The sequence below is a fragment of the Canis lupus genome, chromosome 33 (genome assembly GCF_003254725.2).
Source record: "Canis lupus dingo isolate Sandy chromosome 33, ASM325472v2, whole genome shotgun sequence".
In the NCBI taxonomy this organism is placed as follows: Eukaryota; Metazoa; Chordata; class Mammalia; order Carnivora; family Canidae; genus Canis; species Canis lupus.
In genome coordinates, this window is record NC_064275.1 from 26,332,048 (window position 1) to 26,352,841 (window position 20,794).

Consider the following 20,794-nt stretch of genomic DNA (forward strand, 5'->3'; position numbering starts at 1 on the left):
TGATCACAATCAGGAATGTGGCATTTGGCCCAGAACCCAGTTCAGAATCACACATTGAATTTCATTGTTGTTGTATCTCTTTAGTCTCCCTTAATCTGGACCGTTTCTCAGTCTTTGTCTTTCATGACCTTGATAATTTTGAAGAATGTCCTTCAACTGGGTTTTTGATGATGTTTCCATTCAGTGCATCATATCCCGAGGCGTATGGTGTCAATTTTACCCATTACCGGTGTCGCTATGGCTGCTTCCTTAGTTAAGGAGGTTTCCATCAGGCTTCTCCGCTGTGAAGTTATGTTTGCTTGTGGGGTGATACTTTGAGATTGTTAATTATTTCCATAATGGTGGCCAAATGGAGATAATTTTTTTTTTTTTTAAGATTTAAATTGGACATGCCTATTACGGTGAATGAGAAAAACAGACAAAGAGGAAGAGGAATAAAATCTATCCAAGGACAAAGTTTCACTTTGGTGCATTTTTTTCTTCCAGTCTTTTCCTGAGCATAATTTTGCATATAGTTGTAATCATACCGTGTACATTTGAATTCTATTTTTTATTTTATTTTTTAAGATTTTATGTATTGAGAGAGAGAGTACACATGAGCGGTGGGGAGAGGGAGAGGAAGAAGCAGACTCCCCACTGAACAGGAAGCCCGATGCGGGGCTGGATCCCAGGACCCCGAGATCATGACCCGAGCCAAAGGCAGATGCTTAACTGCCTGAGCCACCAAGTCCACCCTGAATTCTATTTTTCAAAACTTAATGTTAAAACAAATACTTTTCCTTTGTACAGTCTTCAAAAACATCATCTAAATGGCTGTGTTATTCTCTTGAGTGGTTTCCTCTAAATAACCATTACCCTGCTCTTGAGTATTTAGGTTGTTTACAGTTTTTGACTCTTATGAGTAGGATCGTGTGAGTCATCTGTCAGAACCTCTGCTAATTTCCTCAGGACAGATTCCCAAAAGTGGAATTACCAAGTCAAGGAGCATAAATACTTTTAAGATACTTGATAAATTGTGCCAAATAGCTTTCCAAAAGAATTGTACTTTGGCCAGAACTGTATGACATCTGGGCGCCATAATTTAAGAGATTTGTTAATGATGCTTTTCAACTTTTTTTTTTCTTTTCAACTGTGCCCTACCAGTCAAGGTTTGTGTTGAGATTAATTTCCTGTATTTTGAATTATGAAAGCATAGGTATTTATTTCCCAAAATAAATTCTAGTAAAATAGCACATTATTCTTTCCAAGCTCTAAAACTCCGCTGCCGGCATGGGATAGCTCTGAGAGTCATGAGCGTAGCTGTGTCTAAGGTAGGGCATTCAGGATGGTGAGGGACTTGAGGGCACATGTGAGGAACTGGGGAATTTCACCTACAGAATCCTAAGAAGGGGGACGCCTGGGTGGCTCAGAGTTGAGCATCTGCCTCGGCTCAGGGTGTGATCCTGGGGTCCCGGGATCAAGTCCCGCATCGGGCTCCCTGCATGGAGCCTGCTTCTCCCTCTGCCTGTGTCTCTGCCCCTCTCTTTGTCTGTGTCTCTCATGAATAAATAAATGAAATCTTAAAAAAAAAAAAAAAGGAATCTTAAGGAATGTATTTGCCACCCTCAGAGTGTGATAGAGTGGTATGGGAGAGGGCTGACGCTGTCCAGGGTGAAATGGTAGCCTAGAGGACATGGACTTAGAAATATTTAGTTCTCACAGCCTTGTGAGCCCACTGTGTTGGACAGCCTCTGGAGTTTTGAGTCCTTGGCTCCGGACGGCTGCCTGGAGGCTGGAGAGGGCACGTGAGGAATGTTGAAAGGGGTCACAAATCAGGGAAACCAACCAGCCCAACTGCAAGGCCTTTGGTCTCCTGCCATGAGCCCCTGAGTAGTAAAGGGCTGAGGTTGCAGGGAGAGCTGCTCGCTAGTTTTTCTTTCATTTCTGGGTAGTTGTCACCAAGTGACCACCTGATGAGAACAGGCATAATGAAGCTTGGGTAATTGGGAAGAACACGGGAGATCAAGCTGTTCATAGTCCTTTGTCTCTTTCCGTACAGCAATTTATCTGAAGTATGATACATGATTTAATGCCTTAGACACTTTGAACTATCCCAACTGGAGCAGGTGTTAATATTTCTTTCTAGTTGAAGCTTTTGTTCCAGTGGATACTCAAGACCTATTTGTATGTGTGCCAGGACAACCAGAATGATAGTACCTCACAGAGATCATATATTTCACTCATGTTGAAGCCTAGAAAGGGGTATTCTAGGGCCAGTGTATACTCCTGTGGGTCAGGGGCCCAGGTACCTTCTATCTTACTACTACACATCTTTAACAAGTCCATTCTCCTCATTGTCTCAACATGGCAGCTTGAGTTCCAGCCATCTTGTCCAGATTCCATCTGGCATGGGGAGGAGGAGACTAAGAAGACCCAGATGTCTATTAGGAACAATTGCACATAACATTTCTGCTTGTATTTCAGGGGGTGGAATTTAGTTACGTAGCCACACTTCCTGCAAGGGAGACTGAGAGGAGTGGCTTTTAATGTGGGTGGCCACATACCCAGAGAAACTCAACAGTTTTTTTCACAAGGTATAATTACCTTGTGGTACTTCACTGGTTGTGGTCATGAGGATGGAGTTAACAAAATGTCACCATTGCAAAGGGCTTTGGAAAAATCACTCTCAGCCCCTTCATTTTACAGAGACTTAGAGAAGAGAGAGGACTTGTCCAAGGTCACACAACCAGTAAATCCAGTGCAAAACTTAGGTTTCTAGTTGTTTCCACCAAACCTCCAGCTCTACATTCTCAGCCAGTTCGAGTTCTCTGACCTTGGGTTCAGGTCATCTGTTTTTAACATTTTTCCTGTATCCCTTTACCACCAGCTTCTTGAGAGTCTAGACTTTTAGATTCTGACATTTGAAAACTATTTTGAGCAAAATGTGGGTTACACTAAATTAAACCGGTTTCTTCACAGCTCCCAACATAAGAAGGGTATCTTTTTTCAGGTGACGGAGCAAGAAAGGGTCAAGTCCCACCTCCACCCTTTTCCCTAAATGCTAGACTCTGTGTCTTCAAATCCTTCTCCTTTAGCAAGCTGCTTTTACATAATTGAATACCTCTGGTTTCATGATCCGCATTGAGTAGTGAATCTGTAACGCCAGCCTCCCCTGCTACAGAGAACGTGAGGGTGCTGGCACGCACCCCAGAGATCTGGAGCTTTTTAAAGCCAAGGGTATGATGTGGCAAGGAGCGTTCTCGCTATTAGTTTCTAGAATTGTACCACTCTTTATCTCGTTAGTCTGGTGGGGGTGGTGGGTGAGGGTAAGTGAAGAGAGAGGAGCTCATGTGTGCTGTGTGTTAGGGCGGGAGGGGCACAGGCTCCTGGACACGACCTCTGATTAACAGCACATCTGGGCCGGTTGCCCCAGCATCCTGAGAACTGGGGCATACAACGGGACACTCTGGGCTTGCAGGAAGCAGAGGGTTATAAATCCCTTCTCGCCATGGGATTCTGGAAGTTTGAGGCTTTTGCAGCCTCTCTGAAGAGCCCTGTGTAGGAAGGAGGTGCTCCTTTTCTGCTTGGGTCCAGGGAGCTTGTGGGGTTGAGAGAAATAGACCGCCTCTGGCCAGGAGCCGGGAGACCCGAGGTCTAGTCCCAGCTCTGCTGCTTACCTACTGTGTGACCCTGGTAAGTGATATAACCTCTCTGAGCCTCAGTTTCCTTATCTGTGGGATGAGGCTGGTGCCCACTTGTTGGGTTTTGTGAGGGGCAGATGGGCGCGGAATCTGTAAGGAGCGTTCGGCACGTGCTGTGTGGCCTCTTGGTCTGTGCGGCCACGCAGATGGGTGATTATTTCAGGGTTTATTATGGTGAATGTGTGTACGTGCACACTCCTTCCTGCCTGGACGTGCTGCTTTGCCTGATTGCAGCCAGGACCCTGGAGAGGAAGAGGTGGTGCCTGTTTCACTGTTGTTCTTGCTCTATCTGTGATTTGTCTCACTAATAGTGCTAATAAAGATAATTATGATTATTATGTACTTCTGTATGCCAAGCATTATGTTAGGTTCTCTGTGTACTTTATCCCCTCGTTTAATCCTCAGCCAGCCCCACAAGGGAGGTATCCGTATTATCCTCCCAACTTTGTAAGTGGGGAGCTGGCACCCCGAGGGGGCTGCTAGCACCTCAGGTCATGTTGCTATACGTGATGGCGCCTGGGTTTGACCCCAGATCTGCTTGGCTCCAGAAACAGTGCTCTTTCTGTGGTGTCTGAGGGGTGGGAATCCCTCAAAGGGGGAAGATGAGAGTGGGCTTCTAGGCTGGGCCTGATTTGGGGCAGGAGAGCCCTCAGGGCATCTGGAAGATGAGAAGACCTGTTGCCTCCAGCAGGCCGTGGTGGAGGCAGGGTGAGGGCTTCTGGGCTCTGGGGAGGGGCTGCGTGCTCTGAGTGGGGATGGGGCGGAGGGTGGAGGCACCCGCTACTCTGCTGGAGGGGCCTGGTGGTCGGATGGGGTTTGCGCTGGGACAGGGTTGCAGGTTGCGTTGGGGGCCTGGATTCCCCTGCAGCAGCAACAGGGGCAGCTGTCCTTCCCAGCAGGGTTTTGCTCTGCACTGGGTGTGTGGGGGGTAGTTTCATGGGCCTCAGCCCAGCCCCTGGGGGCAGCTCAGCCCTGATGTAAACACTGTTAAAGCTGAGGGTTGGTGAACAGAAAGAAAGCAATCATTGGGAAAGGCCAGAAGGAGTTTGCCAGTGGTGGACTAAGGGGACTTTTTTTCCCCTCTTCTCTACCACCCAAGCTTGTGACTTAGGATGTAAAGAGCCTGCCACACCCAAGGACAGTTCCATGGCTGGCTGGGCAGGTGACTGGCTTCTGAAGCACTTTCTCAATGCTGCCCTCTCCCCCCTGAGGGCTTGACGAAGCAGAGAGTTTGTGCATCATTAACATTGTTATTGTTGTTATCAGGGTTTGTGGGTTGTGACTTATGAAGTCTGCAGGAAGGTGCTTGGCAAGGCGATCCGAGGCTCCCTGCAGCTGCATCTTAGGAAAGGAAGGAGCGTGCACACTGCAAAGGTTAAGATAGAAGTGGAGGAGAAGGAGGAATGTTAAGTGGCTGGAGGAGAGGCTTAGGGGAGGGAGGACAGGGCCGTCCTCCAGGGCTGCCCTGTGGTTGTGAGCTAAGGTGATGGTCTGTCCCCCAGCTAGGCAGTAGTGGTGGGGTAAGGATTGGGGGGTAAGGGGAGAGACACCTCCATAAGGGGTTCTAAACCAGGCTGGCAGTGGCAGTGCCCAGTTTAAACCCTAGGATCATATTGGGTGATAGTGTTCAAGCAGTTAGTTCAGTGCCTTTCTCACTGGGAGCTTAAGTTCTCTGCTACGTGAGGGTAAACGTTGGGTCAGAGGCTCTGGTGGCTGGCTGGAAAGCGGTTTGTTTACTGTGAAGGTGGCTGTTGGTTAGATGATTGGAGGGATTTACTGGGTTTTACAGAAAGGAAGCTGTGGGTATGTCATAAGACTTGACTCTTGAGGTTTCTGCTGTAGACGCTTTGCCGTCCCTGTGGGCCAGCAGCATTCCACTGTCCTGCCCGGGCAGGTAGGGACTGTGCCTGTCCTCTATCCTATCTCCTTTCCTTCTCCCCAGTTCCAGAAGTGTAGGTGCCTGCCAGTCTCAGGAGGGCTGGTCTACAGGTCAAAGTACCAAGGCACTGGGCAAGGGCAGTTGTTTTTCCTGACTGACCATATTATCTGAGGATTAAAAACAGAGAGGAAAAAATAAAACAGGACCAAATCAGAGAGGGAGACAAACCATAAGAGACTCTTATTAATCATAGGAAACAAACTGAGGGTCACTGGAGGTGAGGGGGTGGGGGGTTTGGGTAACTGGGCGATGGACAGTAAGGAGGGCATGTGATGTAATGAGCACTGGCTATTATATAAGACTGATGACCTCTACCACTGAAACCAATAATACATTATCTGTGAATTAATTGAATTTAAATAAAGTTAAAAAAAAAACAGAATGGCATGAGTGTGTTTTTCCAACAGGTTCTTTTCTTTTTTTCCTTTAATCATGTGCATTCAGCTATGGACTTTTTAGTCTGAAGTCCATTAGCTCCCGGGGAGCAGTAGAATAACATGTACTAATATAATGGAATGAACTTTTTGGTGAGCTCTCCAGGTGGGTTGCATAAGGGCAGTGGATCCTCAGGGATTGTACCCAGCTCTGGCAGGGCAGAATGAAGAAGTAATTCCTCAATTCCTCCTCCTGGATAGTTTTACCCTGGGGAGAAGGAACCTCTGAATTCCAATGGCAGATTATATTTAGAAACACTAGAAGAGGGCCACGTTTCTGTCTTCCACTCTGCTGAGATGGAAAATCGCATTATATATTACGGTAACTGATATCTATTGCAGTGCTTTATGATTTATAAAGCATGTTCGATAAGTCACCCCATTTCATCCTCACAGCAGTACCACTAGGGAGGTATCATTATTTCCATGTCAGATGCAAGGTACTAAGCCGTGGAAGGTTGAGTGATGTTGGCTGGGTGTCTGAACGGTAGAGCTAAGATGCAGCTCCAGACTTCTAGCTGCCAAGAGGCAATGGACTGAGATGGCATCAGGTCAAATAAAGAGACTAGGATTCGGGTTCTGGCCCTGTTATTTAATTAGCTGTGTAACTTTGGTCAGATTATTTAACTGATTACTACACTCAAGCATATCAAATAATCCACAGTTACCTCCTTTTATTGACCACATTCATCCATAGCTCTTTACCCATGCTGCATTATGGGCTGGTTGCTCTATAGACTACAGGATATTTGTCCTGGACTCCTCTTTACCATTAATATGGTAATTCTCCTTGCCTCTCTCTGTGGGATCCTTTGTTTCTTATGTTCCATTGACTTTCTCATTTTTTACTGGTCTTGATAGAGCATAACTTCCAGTATTTTTCTGAGAAAGGGTCTATTGGTGGTAAGCTCTTAAGCCTAAGTAAATCTGTACTCACAGTGGACAGATAGTTTGACTGGATATAGAATTCCAGTTGGAGATCATGTTGCATGAGAGTCCTGAGGGCAACGCTTCATTGTCCTCTGCTGTGCCAATGAGCAGTCTTAGGCCAGTTTTGACACCTGGTCTTTTTGTATGTGGTGGGTTTTTTTTTTTTTTTTTCTCTGAAATTTTCAGAATCTCCTCTTTGTCAGCAGTGTACTTTGGTGAGAGTCTTTTTTTTAGTCATCATGCAGGACCCTCTCAACTGGAGATTTATATTCTTCAATTCTGGGGTATTTTCTTGAAGTATATTTTTGATTATCTCTTCTCCTCTGTTTACTTCTTTTTCTGGTTACTTTAATTTGGTTCTTGCGCTTAATGGATCCATCTTTTTTATTTTTCTTCTATTTTTTATTTCTTGCTTTTATGTTTTATTTTTTAGGAGTTTTAAAAAATTCTGCTTTCAACCTATTGAAATTTTTTATTTCTGTGACGGTTTTACTTCCCAAAAGTTTTTCCTGATTCTCTTTGACAATTCTTTTTTCATTGCATTGTATTCTTGTTTTATGGATGCAGCATTTCATTTCTCTGAGAATAATAATTATAGTTTAGCTGTTTTCTGTTCTTTTTCTTTTCTTCTAAGTATCATCTTTCTTTTAGATTGTTTTCATCACTGCTTTTATGTTGAGGGCTTTCCTTAAATATCTGGTAAACTTGGGTTATCTGTATTGAATAGCAAGACACTGGCACATGCATTGGAGACTCTCTGAGTGTGAGGAGGAGATAGAGGGCATTTGTTTACTGAGAGGGCTTCACTGTGGACATTTCAGGGGGAACTCAGTTGTTTCATTGGAAGATCTCAAAATCACCATCCTTAGGTTGTTTTTCTTGTGCTTCTCAGAGAAAAATTCTCTAATCTCCTGCTTAGGGGGATAAGGCTGGCAGCATTCTGGAAAAGGGAAGGGAGATGTTGGGGGGATGGGGGCTGATGGAGATGGGTAATCTCAAGGTTCAGTTTGTAGACTTTCCCTTAATCCCCTTGTTTTTTTTTTTTTTTTTCTCAGGGCCATACTTCCGCTGCCTGTCTGGTGTATCCCAGCAGAGCTTTTCTTAATCACCCTCTCCATATAGTAGTTCTGTGTTTACTGCCAGCTAGGCTGGCCAGCAATGTGGGCTGGGTAAGGGCATCTGCTGTGTGACTGTTTCTTTTTTTTTTTTTTTAATTTTTTTATTTATGATAGTCATACAGAGAGAGAGAGAGAGGGGCAGAGACATAGGCAGAGGGAGAAGCAGGCTCCATGCACCGGGAGCCTGACGTGGGATTCGATCCCGGGTCTCCAGGATCGCGCCCTGGGCCAAAGGCAGGCGCCAAACCGCTGCGCCACCCAGGGCTCCCTGTGTGACTGTTTCTTATTCAGACTTTTAACACATCTCCCCTAGACTGCTTCCAGCCCACCCCTCTTTGTGCCTGCAGAGGTGCTTGGGCCTTCCAGTGTCCGATGTTGTTCTCAAGATTCTCTGGGAAGAATTACTTGTGTCATTCTTCTTGTTGACTGACCTCCTGAGATCATCAGTTGAGTGGGAAAAGCCGAAAACCTTTTCACCCTAAATATGAGAAGTGATCTTACTTCTCTGTGGGTTTGTGCTTCAGTGTGTCTAGGTGGGATGGAGTTTTCACATTGCTCTGGTATATGGTGTTGGGGTCAGTGTGGAGTACAGATATTGACTTCCCAGAGTGTTCTGGATTGAGTGGGTGGCAGGTATGTCCATGCAGCATCCTTGTGTAGTATGCAGCCCATACAGCTTTATAAAAGTGCCTGAAGAGGAGTGGTGAGTTGGAGACTGGGAATGGGCTAGGCAGTGTCCAGGAGGAGAGTTGTTGGTGATTTGGAGAGGGGATAAGGTAGAAAGGTTGATACAGTGTCCCAAGAAGAGTTGGTGTGCCTCATACCTCTGAAGTAAAGTGTGTTCTAGGCAGTATGTCTGTAGGCACCCATTCTTCCTAGGGCCTGGCAGGAAGCTGGGGCTCACGGTCCTTGGCTTCTTGATCCCCAGGTGGTCCTGCCAGTGTGGCTGTCCTCCACAAAGGTCTCCTCACTCATCGAGAGAATTTCTGACCCCAAGGACTTGAAAAAACTTCTCAGGACCCGGAATAACGTGCTGGTGCTTTACTCCAAATCTGGTGAGTCCCCATCCTGGCCTTGAGGGGTCATCCCTCAGGGATGGGATGGTTTGGGTTCGGGGCACAGGTGGGAGGCAGAGACCTGAGGACCAGAAACCACTCAGGGAGGGCCTGAAGATCATCAGGCTTGTCAGCTTTCCCCAGAAGATGAGGCAGAGGCACCAGGAGGGTGTTCGCTCTGTCTGTTTTGGATCCCTGAGAGGCTGTTTCAGTTCCCTATAATCATTCTCTCTTAGGATGAGCCTCTGGGGCCCTTACTACCTCATGAGGGAGAGGGTGTGTGTGAAGGGGGATGGAGGATGGTGGTCACTGGGGTTGGATGTTGTGGTTTCCTGGCCAGGTATGGGCCGGCCAGCATGGGGCATGCATCGCCAGAGTTGTTGATGAACTGACTGGGTTGGCCTGTCGCCAGCTGAATTGGTCCCAGGCTTGGGAGCATGCACCCAGGCTGGCAGCCCTGGCCCTGCCTGGTCCCCGTCTGTCTCCCTTTGGGGTCAGAACGTGGGAGTGAGTTTGCAGTGGGCTCCAGGAACAGACAGAGCAGTTTGAGCGTGGGTAGGAGCAGTGGCTGGCCTCTGCTGACCTTGAGGCTGGCAGGGGCATAGTGGATGGAGAGTGGTTTGCTCAGCTCTTGGCTGCGACTTTGAACATCTGACTGTTGATGTTGTTCCAGCAGAGCTAAGTGTTTTCACTGCTCCTAAGGATGCCAAGTTTTCTGTGCCCTGGAGAAGCAACAGCCAGTGGCTGGGCCAGTTCCGGGCACAGTTCTCCCTGGCAGCTCATCCTCGACACTCATTGGCACTGGGGGCTGATGGATGTTTTGGACGTGTGTCTTCCCTGAAGCCTGCATCCTCTGAGCGCCCTGGCACTTGCTACTTCTTGCCCTTTTGAGGGCTTGGCACATACTTCCTGAGGTGGTTGTTGGGAGGCTAGCATGTTTCTAGCATTTCTCTGCTGTCAGGAATAGGGGGAAATTGAGGCAAGGGAAAAGCAGAGTTGCTCCTAAGGCCTGGGGTGCAGGGCCCTGAATAAGCATGGCTACCCCCTTTGGTTCCTCGGGGAGCTGGGTGGATGCCAGTGCAGAAACACCCTCAGTTCCTTCTCTGGGAAGGTCCCATCCGAGAAGCTCATCATCCTACAGACTCTGCAGGGAATTCCTGGGACATGCTCCCGTTTGGAGCGTTTGGTGTGGGAGGCACCACAGGTTGTCAGATAGCGTCCAGTTTACCAGTGGGGAAACTGAGGCAGAGGGCAACTAGCTGACTCGTCTGAGATGTAGCAGCCCGTAGATGATAGAGCTGGTCCTCTGTGCTGGCCCTACCTTGTTTCCTCTGCTGGAGGGTAGGAAGAAATGTATTAATCCTGCAGTGACGGGAGGGCTCTCAGATCAGGAAATGATTATGGTAGTTGTGGGGCAGGACGCAGGGCCTGGATCACTCATACTTTCTCCGCTGCCCCTCACCCAGCCACTGGCTGGTTTATTGGCAGTGGGGCTTCTGGGGCTTCTGGAGCTTCCTGGGCTCCTCTCTGCCTTGGACTGCTGGGTGGCCGGACCTTCCCGCCTCCTTGCCCCGGCCTGCAGCCAGACACGTGACCCTCAGTGGGCTTTTGGAGCAGTGTGGTGACTAGATTTTCTCCCACTCCCATCCTCCCAAGCAGGGCCTCCCTTTCCCCTAGGAGGGGGTACTTCATGCAGCTCTACTTCAGCCTCCCTCCCTGCCCCGCCGAGCCAGGTCTGAGCCCGGATGAGCGCTGGAGCGATGGCTTCTCGCACCTCTGCTGTGCTCCCTCCTCCAGCTGTGCTGGTGGGGGTTCCTGGGAGCGCCCCCTTTGACTGGCTCCGTGCAGGTCTCTAGAAAGATGCTTTTTGTTCACTTCCATGAAAGGCTCAGCATGCTGTGTATTCACAAACAGCTGCCATTATCCACACTAGAAAAGGAGATCTGTGGAGGCAAATAATTCAGACATCATTTCAGCTCGGCTTTGGAATGTACCTTATGGTTTTTGATGGGGGAGGCAGCCAACCTGCTCTCCCCACCAGGGTCTGCATGGTCGGCCCTTCAGGTGAGCGCACAGGTATGATGGGATAAGGTACCACACTGGCCACAGCCGCTCTGCAGCAGCACCCTCGCAAGCTGGCAGTGTTGAGATCCTGGCCACGAGGCTCCATCCCCAAGGATCTGTCCTCCTCCTGTAGCTTCCAGGGTTTTGCCCAAATGCCTGGACCAATGAAAAACTTCCTTTTTGTGTGTTCACTCCACCCAGCCCCAAGGCATAGTGCGTGTTTTTGCTGCTGACCCTCCAGGTACTGGGCTGGCCCTTCTGTCGCTTCTGGGGAAATGGGCTGTGAAATGTGACTGGGTACGCTTGACATTGGTCCACCTGAGACTAGTGTCACATAGAAACCTCATTTAACCACCAGGTTGTACTGAGCCCCGGTGGAGATGAGGAGGTGATACACAGGTAAAGGGAAGGATCTGGTCCCTCCTCTTGCTCCCAGGTTGGGCTCCAGGACAGAGGAGTGTGGAATTGGCAAACTTGTTCCCTACATTATAGAATTATAATCGTTTGGTTATAGAACTCTCCCAATTTGTCCCAGTAATGGGACAGAGTAAAGTAATGAGTCAGAGATTCTACTGAGAGTTGAGGATCTGGCTGAGAGATTCTCAGAAGAGCAGGGTGTGAGGTGTGTCGTAAAGGAGGGGTGAGTTGGGCGCTCCGTGTCTGTGAGGAGGGGTCCGGAGGCTGGCAGGAACAGGGGGTTTCTGAAGAGTTCTCACGGACTGTTGATCCCAGGGTTGGTATTTTAACTGGTGCTCGGGACCTCCCTTCTGGGACGGTGTCTCCATCCTTCCTTGCCCCTAAGGGAGGATGGCAGGGGTGGCCCTGGTATGCTTGGGCACAGATGTTTATTTTTTTATTTTTTTTTTTACAGAGGCCGCAGCTGAAAGTCATCTCAGGTTATTATCCACTGTGGCCCAGGCAGTGAAAGGACAAGGCACCATCTGCTGGGTAGACTGTGGGTATGTCCTGGGGCCATGGGGCGTGGTGGCTGGGGGGCAGGGCGTCCTTGGGGGATTTGGAGGGTGGGGTAGGGAGGACGGGGTGTGACCGAGAGATTGCTATGAGAAAGCCTCTCTCACCTTCCTGCCGGATCACCCGTGGACTGGAGAGGGGGCGGTGCTGGCTCTCCCACCTGTTCCTTCCAGCCCCACCCTCTTCCCTTTTTCCACATTGCTTTTACTTGTTACTCTGTTGTCATGTGTCACTTGATTTTTTTCTTCCCAGAGGGCCTTGTTTTATAGAGGGGGCCTTGATGCCCAGAGAGGCAAGGTTATTTTCAGGGTCACCCCGTGGGCTTGTGTGGGAGGGGTCCGCCGCAAGAACCATGGGCTTTACACCCAGCCCGGGTCATGAATAGAGGTCACCAGTGCCCACAGCACAAACCTGGTGCAATCAGCTAGTCGGAGGGGCTGCTGCCTGCCTGCCGAGGTGGCTCCACTGGATCAGTGCTGGACAGGTGGCTTTGCCCTCCCAGCGCTCTCCTCTGACCTGTGTCCCCCTGCCCGCCCTGCCTGTCCCATCCCCGTGCCAGCACAGTCTGCTCCTTCTCCTCCTCTTTCTCCTCCCTCCTCCCGGAGAATTTCTCGTCAGCGTTAAGGTGTTAGGATCAAACAGCAGCCCAGGGAAGGTGTCCGTAGGAAGGGGCGGGGGCTCCTTCTCCGTGTGGGGAAGGGGGCTCTTGATGGAATTCCTCTGATTCTTCTGAGTGTGGGAGTTGGAGTCCAGGGTGTGCTCAGCTTCCCTTTCCGTTCAGTCATTAGGAATGATTTCCACGTCTCTCTGTGATTAGTGCACCGTGTGTGCGCGTGCACATACCCACACCGCCTTGTTATATAATTAGCTCCCAGTTTGGTATCGGTTGGCCCAAGTACAGAAGGCACGTAGATAGTGAATGAGTGTAGGAAAAGTAGCAACTGAGAGCAGGTTTGACCCTTGTATGTTTGAGCACCTACTGGATACAAGGCGCTGTGGACTTGGTGGATATCAGCATTTACATCCGCTTCTGACTGAGGCCTGGAAGTGTCTCCAGGGTCACTGTGTCCAGCTCCAGTTCTCACCTGGACTTAGGGTTTATCAGGGATATGGGCCTGGGAAAAGGAGGGGGGAAAGAAAATACCGCATTCTTGTTAGTACAGGGAAGAGGTGGTTTCTGCGGGGGAAAAGTTCTTTTCCTGGATGGCCTATAAAGGGCTTCTTAACCTTTCCTGAAGCTCTTCTTGCCTGAGCCACAGCCCGGCCACCAGCCTGTGGGTTAACTGAGCTTTAGGGGCCCCCTCCAGTGCCGCCTTCCTCCCCTTCAGTCTGAATTCTAAATGGCCGTTTTGTGAGTGAACTTCTGGGATGCACGGATTTAGAAGTTGATGCCCTCAAAGTTGTCCTGCCCATGATTGGAGAGAATCGAAGGGAGAGTGATATTTTGACAAAGCGCTGAATGAGACCAGGAGAAGTCTCAGCTGAGTGGTGTTTGCTGTAGGGGTGTGTGTGTGTGTGCTCGTGTGCACCCCTCTCTCTGGCCTCGCACCTCCTAGTTTATTTAAACACCAGTTTAGTGGAGGAGATTTCTCACCAGACCCTTGGTGAGGTCCTGGCCAGTGGTCAGTTCTAGTTCACAGCTGGTCTAAAAGTGTCCTTGTTTCCTAGGTTTGTCTTCAGTCTCCCACATTTTACCAGCAGTGCACTGTGTGATGGGCAAAGTGACAGAGCCTTCTAGAGGGGCCAGGGCACTTCGGAAGCTCCATATCTGGAGATGCCACTACTCCTGCCTGTCTGATAGAGCCTCATCACAGGAAGTTCTTAGGTGTGCAGGTGGCAGAAATGGGAAGAAGAGCTTCGGTGTGGTTGCTGCCTTCACCTGCAACATTCCTTTTTTTTTTTTTTTAATTTTTATTTATTTATGATAGTCACAGAGAGAGAGAGAGAGAGGCAGAGACACAGGCAGAGGGAGAAGGCTCCATGCACCGGGAGCCCGACGTGGGATTCGATCCCGGGTCTCCAGGATCGTGCCCTGGGCCAAAGGCAGGCGCCAAACCGCTGCGCCACCCAGGGATCCCCACCTGCAACATTCCTACGTGCTTAGTATCCTCAGGAGCTCAGTGTGCAAGGAGGAAGCCGACTCCAAACCCAGTGATTACAGTCCACGTGAGAAGTGCAGTCAATGGAGGCTACGGGTGTGAGGGCTGTCACTTTTTTCTGCCTGGAAAGGTTGAGAAAAGCATCACAGTGAAAGTAGAGTTATAATTTGGGGCAAAGACCTTTGAGTACCTGGTCTTTGAAGTGCTCTGGCTTTCCCTGCAGGCAGCCCCCTGTGGTGTGGGCCCTGCGCACAGCACAGCCCTGGGTCCCCTCCTGATGGGTATGGATGGAGGCAGCAGTGCTGCTCTGCTCTCAGCAGGGGCAGGGCTGAATGGGCCGCAGTTAGAACATTAGAATTCAGGGCTTGCTTGGAGACGTGATGTCTGGAGTCCATGAAAGTGCCAACGGGAGAAATAATCCTGAAAATCTAGGGGGGCACCGTGGAGCTTAAAGAGTTAACCTGAAGACAAAAGGATAGACCGTTCCATGTAGTCACCCCTCAGTTCATCCCTCTAAGAGGAAGTATAAACCAAAATGTTACCTGGCTTTTAGAATAGTTTAGATAAGGGCGGCCCCGGGTGGCTCAGCGGTTTAGCGCCGCCTTCAGCCCAGGGCCTGATCCTGGAGTCCCCGGATCGAGTCCTGAGTCAGGCTCCCTGCATGGAGCCTGCTTCTCCCTCTGCCTGTCTGTCTCTCTGTCTCTCTCTCTCTGTCTCTAATAAATAAATAAAATCTTAAAAAAAAAAGAATTGTTAAGTAAATGGATCATGGAGCTCTAATGGATTGTGTCGGGAGCAGGAGTATCTGTGTCCAGGTTTGAAGTCAGAGGCAGGGTGCATTGAGATCTTCCCAGAGCAGCCCAAGGGACTGAACTCAGGGCTCCTGTCCCGCAGGGCGTGGGCTGCTTCTGCCCTCCTGCTCAGCCACTCCTGCTCCTGGACTTCTGAACGTGCCCTGTGAACCATTAGGGGAACCCGCCGCATTACCCTGGGCCCCAGCGGTGACAGCTCTCACTCCATCCTTAATGTGTTCAGTCTGTGTTTATGCGTCTGAACGAGATGCCCTGGGGATGGGCGGAAGCGCTCTTGGGAACACGTTCTCTTGCCGTCTGCAGTGGAGTGAGGAGGTGGGATGGAGCCAGCGTCTGCTGTGCAATAGCAGGCGCTCAGCCTCCCCTCGCATGGGCCCTCCTGAGGTTCCCCATCTCTCAGCCTTTCCAGCTGAGCCTCCTGCCTTGCCAGCAGGGTGTTGGAGGCTAGGATGAGGATGCCAGGGCTTGGGAGGGGGTGACCAGGAGGTCTCGAGGGAAGAGCCCACTCTGCTTTTCTCCCTTAAAGGACAGGTGAAGGGAACAGGGGGCATTCCGGGGCAAGGAGACAGTGCACTGGTGTAAAGTGTCTTTGAAGATACGCAGAATAATGGCAGAGGCCTGGATTGAAGGGTCAGCTCTGCTTCTTACTAGCCCGGTGTCCTTGGACGTTCCCTCATCTGTAGATGGGACAATAGTACACATTCTGCTGCCTTTCCAGGTCTGTGGTGAGGAGCCAGTAAGTGCAAGTTCTTTCTAAACATGGCTTAAACGTGAGACCCCATTTTTACTGTTACTTTTCATCTGGGCAGGATCGTTCAGGGCGTTCCCAGAAGCAGCCGAGGGGGAGAAATGGTGCGTGCCTTCTTCAGTGGCTCTTTCTTGGATGAGGATCCCTTGGTTGTTGAGAGGATGCCCCTGAAGAAAGTTCTGAGCATGAGAGTCAGCCCCCGTGCGCAGGGTGTTTTGTTCTGACCCTTGAGGAGTTTGAGATGCAGTGGGACCTGGAGAACTGTCAGTCATGGGGCCTGGCTTTGAGTCTAGACTGACGGCTGGTAGCTGTGGGACCTTTGGCAAGTCACTGCCCCTCTCTGGGCCTCAGTTTAAACTTGCGTGCACCGTGGAGTTGAATCTTCCAGTTTGCTCTCCATCTCTGAATAGCCTGGTTCAGAAAACCCTGGAAGCTGCCAGGTTTGGTGTGTAGTGTGTATCCGTGTAAGTATGTGGCAGTCTTTGGGGGCGGGGGGGTCTTTCTCTGTGTCACCCCCCCTCCCCGTTCTGAGTGTCTTCCTTATGTCTCTCCTGTCCTTCCTCTGAGCTGCTGTCCTCTCTCCTGCTTTGTTCCCTCCCCTCTTCCCTAATAGTGTTTGCTGCCTCTTACCCATCTCTGGGTCCCTGCCTCTCCCAGTTTTTTTTTTGGTCTTTCCCCTCTCTTCTGTATCCGAGTATTTCTTTTCCTCTTTTCCTTGATTTTCTGGCTCTTCCCTCCGTCCCCGTGCGCATGTGACTGCAGACACACGCACCCCCCTGTGTGGGTTTTCTCCCAGGGCCCAGGCCCTGTAGCTTGTTGCTGTGAGGTGTCTGTAGGGTGTCTGGCTTCTGTCCACAGATTTGTCAGCTCTCCCTTCCCCTCACTCCACCTCCTGGCTCAGACTTCAGCAGCCACGCTCGAGTTGGCTGGTGGTGGTTGTCCGGCTGTGAAGTGCGCTGTGTGCGAGGGAGTTGGTATTCCCCTCGTGCCCTGCAGCCTGGCATCGGGCTCGGCCTTGGCGCGGAGCGCTGCTGTCGGGGCAGCGGAGCTGGAGCCAGCAGGCAGGAGCTGTGCCTGGTATGCTAATTCCCGAGGCTGATTCTCACTGGGCCGAGACTGCTTGCTTTTCCTGAGGGTTTAAGGTCATCACCGAGCCACATTTTCCTTTTTCCCAGCCGTCTTCTTCCCATCTGCTTAGTACCCCCGGAGCAGTGCTGGCTTCCCAGATCTAAGACTTGAGGCCTTCCAGGGCGGACATAACATATTTTGAAGTCTTCTGTTTTCTCCTAAAAATTATTTGAATGTAGCATTTGCTTCTTCTTGAAGGTAGCATGTTTAACATTACTTACCAGGGGACAAAGCAGATTTCCAGGAGAAGTGCCACGTTTACGCTGTGGCTTCACATGCCTCCCGGACACGTTGTCCTGTGCTCGATGGGGGGCCATCTCCCTGCTGAGGAGCCCAGCCTGAGAACCACTGGGCTGTGGGGGGCATGAGGGCGAGGAAAGGACACGCCCCACTCTCTTATTCCCGTCCCTTTTATTAACTGTGCTGCGTTCCTTCATTCTATGTCTTCTGGAGGTAGGTTCCATACAGACCAGCCAAGCCCAGGAGGATCCCTGTTGTCCCAAGTGTCTCATCCGAGGGTGCTGTGTGACCACTAAGGTTGGTCCAGCTTTAAGGCCCTGCTGTTCCAGGCTGTTCTCTGTCTCCTGCCTCATGCCCTCCAGCTGTGTTCTTTAAGGTTGTCCTGGGTATGTGGCACCTAGCGGTTACTCTGACAGCATTTCCTACTCACTCTCTCCTAGTCCTCTCCCATTTCTTCACATCTCAGGAGTGAGGCCCTTCCTACATTTCCTGACCTGTCCACCCTCAGGGGCCACGGGTCCATGTGCTCAGAATCCCACCATGTTAGACCTGGAAGATGGGAGAAAGAGATTTTTTTTTTTAAGATTTTATTTATTTATTCATGAGAGAGAGAGAGAGAGAGAGAGAGAGAGAGGCAGGCAGAGACACAAGCAGAGAGAGAAGCAGGCTCCATGCAGGGAGCCTGACATGGGACTCGATTCCGGGTCTCCAGGATCATGCCCTGGGCTGAAGGCAACGCTAAACCACTGAGCCACCCAGGCTGCCTGAGAAAGAGATTTTACTACTGCTTTGATGGGGCAATGGAACCCAGAAAGTCCAAGTTAGCCAGGGGCATGTCGTGGCCAGAAGTCTGCTCTGCCTTGTGCCCTGCTGTGTGTGGCTGCCCACCAGTTGAGCGAGGACCCTGTATGGGGGCTGGAGGGTGATGCCTGAGGTTCAGTTCTTTCTGAGTCTCCATCCTCGGTCCTGTGGTCTGGCTCCTGATTGGCCTGTTACACGATATAGGCAGCCTGCTTTATGTTTTCGTAGTACTGAACGCTGTAGGGGAATTGGAAGTGCCGTTCACCTCATGTGGACAGCTCCTGCATTTTGCACCTCGGGAAACCAAGGGCCTCACCAGAGGTCACAGGCTGGCTGATGGCAGAGCCAGATCTAGAAGCCACCAGTCCCTCTGGCTGGCAGCTGGCCCTTCCTTTAGGGAGTGTCTGGTCCCATATGCTGTGACTTGGGAAAGGCAGGGTTCCCCTCCCTGAGCCTCTAGCACCTTGCTTTCACCCGTGGATCTAATTCCCTGGAGTGGGAGTGGCCAGCCTCTTGGATGACCGTGACTGTACACAAAGATCTCGAAAGCACAGCCCCATGCACCTGCAGCAGCCATGCCGTGCTCGTACAAATACATGTGTGTGAGTCTTTGTCTCCCTGGGCTGGGGGTGGGGAGGGAAGTGTGTATAGGCCTCTGGAATCTTCCCTCAACATTCTGTGTAGAGAAGGGCCCAGGTGGGTGGGGCAGGATAGGATGTAGCAGGTCAGGGTGAGTAAACAGGCCGATGGAGGCAGGGTTCCAGCCTCCCTAGCAGACAGTCCAGCTGGTTCTTGCTGGACAGTCAGGGGACTGGCAGCAAGGGCCTTTGCATGGCAGTCCACTCTCTGGGATCCATGGTGGTTTCCTCCCTCCTTCTGCCTTCCAACAAAGCCTCTCATTTCCCTGATCGCTGCCTTTGTCTCCCTGCCTTTTTCCCCCAGAGCCTCACTCCCTGGCTGTGGAAGGGAGGTAGAGAGGGAAGTAGCCAATAAATCAATTAATCGTGCTTAATCTACCAACCCAGATTCTTTTAAGGTCCTGAGCTTGGGTAGTTTCACTTCCCTTCTTGAACTCTAAAACTTTTATTGTCTGTACCGAACAATTAGCACCTGCGTGTGTGCACATGCACAAGCATACGCGCACATACTCAGAGAAACAGGAGGAAGGGGAGCCAGTCAGAGAAAGTACTATTAGGAATTGTCACCTGGCAGGACTCCTGGTGTTCAGGAGACAGAGCCCAGAAAGCCAGAGGTGTAGAGCCTTAAGACATCATCGTTGACTCACTCACTCGCTCAGGCTACGTAGAGAGCACCTGCTATGTGCCAGCTGCCTCTAACCCTGCAGAACCAGCTCTGAACCAAACAAAGCCCTCACCTTCCCGGAGCAGACATTTCTGATGGGGGTGACAGTGGACACGGTCAGATGTGGAGACACACTGCTGCGGACAGAAAGACAGCGGGAGAAGGGAGTGCGGGCCTGTGGGAGGTCTGGGCCAGCGGTGCTTAGATGGGCCAGAAAGCCACCTCCTCACAGACCTATCCAGGATTATAGGCATTGACGTCTGTGTATTTGTGTGTGTGTCTGGAGCAGGAGAGAAGAGGGAATCCTTGGAAAATGTCCTAACCCCAAGAGGGAAGTGGGTTGTGCTGAGTCTGCAACAAGGAATCCTGTGGCAGAGACAGCTGTGACTCACTTAACTGGAGTGGGGGCTACAGGCTGAGCCAGACCTGCAGCTGGAGGTCCATGCTGAGGAACAGGCGGGAGAACCTCTGTGCCCTCCCAGCTCCATTCAGCTGAGGCGCTTGCTTTGGAGTCTTAGCCCCAGGCCTGTCCTGAGCTCACCAGGGACCTACAGCTGTAGCAGTGAGACTTTTCCTTGTAGCAGGTTCTGGCAGATGAAGGCAGGGATTGGAGTTGGAATGATTCTGAACCCGGTCCCTCCTCCCTCTGCTTCGTAAAAGTCACAGGAAGAGGCTGGCAGCCAGGTGGGATGGAAGAGAGCCAGCATGGGGTGGCGCTTCTCCCCTCGGTTGGCTGCCTTGCAAAGTCTGAGCGGCCCGCTCGGGTGTGGCAGTGTGAGCAGGCTGGTTGGGTGCCCCTTCTGGGTGCTAGGATGAGGCTGAAGGAGGCCTGGGATGCTCAAGATCGATTCCTGCCCCAGCCACTATTTCTTGTTGCAGCTGGATGAACAGCAGGTGCTCACCCAGAAACAGTTGAGCGCAGCAGAACAAAGCTGGACAAGGCAAGCGCCAAGTGAGCAGTTGTAAACATCCCGAGTGGAGTCCTCTCTCCTGGGGAATTAGCTCAGGCAGGGAAAGGGCACCTTAGATGCAGTCATTTGCAAACATACCTACTGCCTGTCAGCCTGGCTTCACCGCAGAGCCTCTGCGGGCAGGGCAAATAATAGCTCTTGTCAGTGGAGGCGGGTATGGCTTCCCCGCTGGGCTTTAGGGTATGAGTTTCCAGCAATTGGATTCCGTGGGCTGCCCTTCCCGGGGCTTTCTGATGTGTCCTCCTGGCCCATCTGGATCTCCTCCCCATCCCCGCTGATCCCTTCTCTCTAGATTCCCTTTCTCTAAGTGCCCTCGCCATCTTGGGGGAGCAAACATTTCCTTGTTATTAGCCTGTCCTTTTGGAATTCATCATGCATTTCTTTTGAGTCCCTGCTGTTTGCCAGGCTCTGGGGCCAGAAGCTGCAGTGGCTGCAGTGGTGGCTACTCCAAGTAGGACTAAACAGGGAGGGAAAAGCCTGGGCCTGGGTTGGGGTGGGGCA

At 50.8% G+C, this 20,794-nt stretch overlaps 1 protein-coding gene across 1 annotated transcript in view; it reads left to right on the top strand.

Annotated features, from left to right (window-relative positions):
- PDIA5 (protein disulfide isomerase family A member 5) overlaps positions 1-20,794 on the top strand; it is a 101,639-nt gene that overhangs the window by 11,134 nt on the left and 69,711 nt on the right. Inside the window, exons 2-3 of the mRNA XM_025475101.3 lie at positions 9,030-9,156; positions 12,092-12,179. Of these exons, the coding sequence (XP_025330886.1) occupies positions 9,030-9,156; positions 12,092-12,179 (215 nt within the window). The remainder of the gene's footprint in view (positions 1-9,029; positions 9,157-12,091; positions 12,180-20,794) is intronic.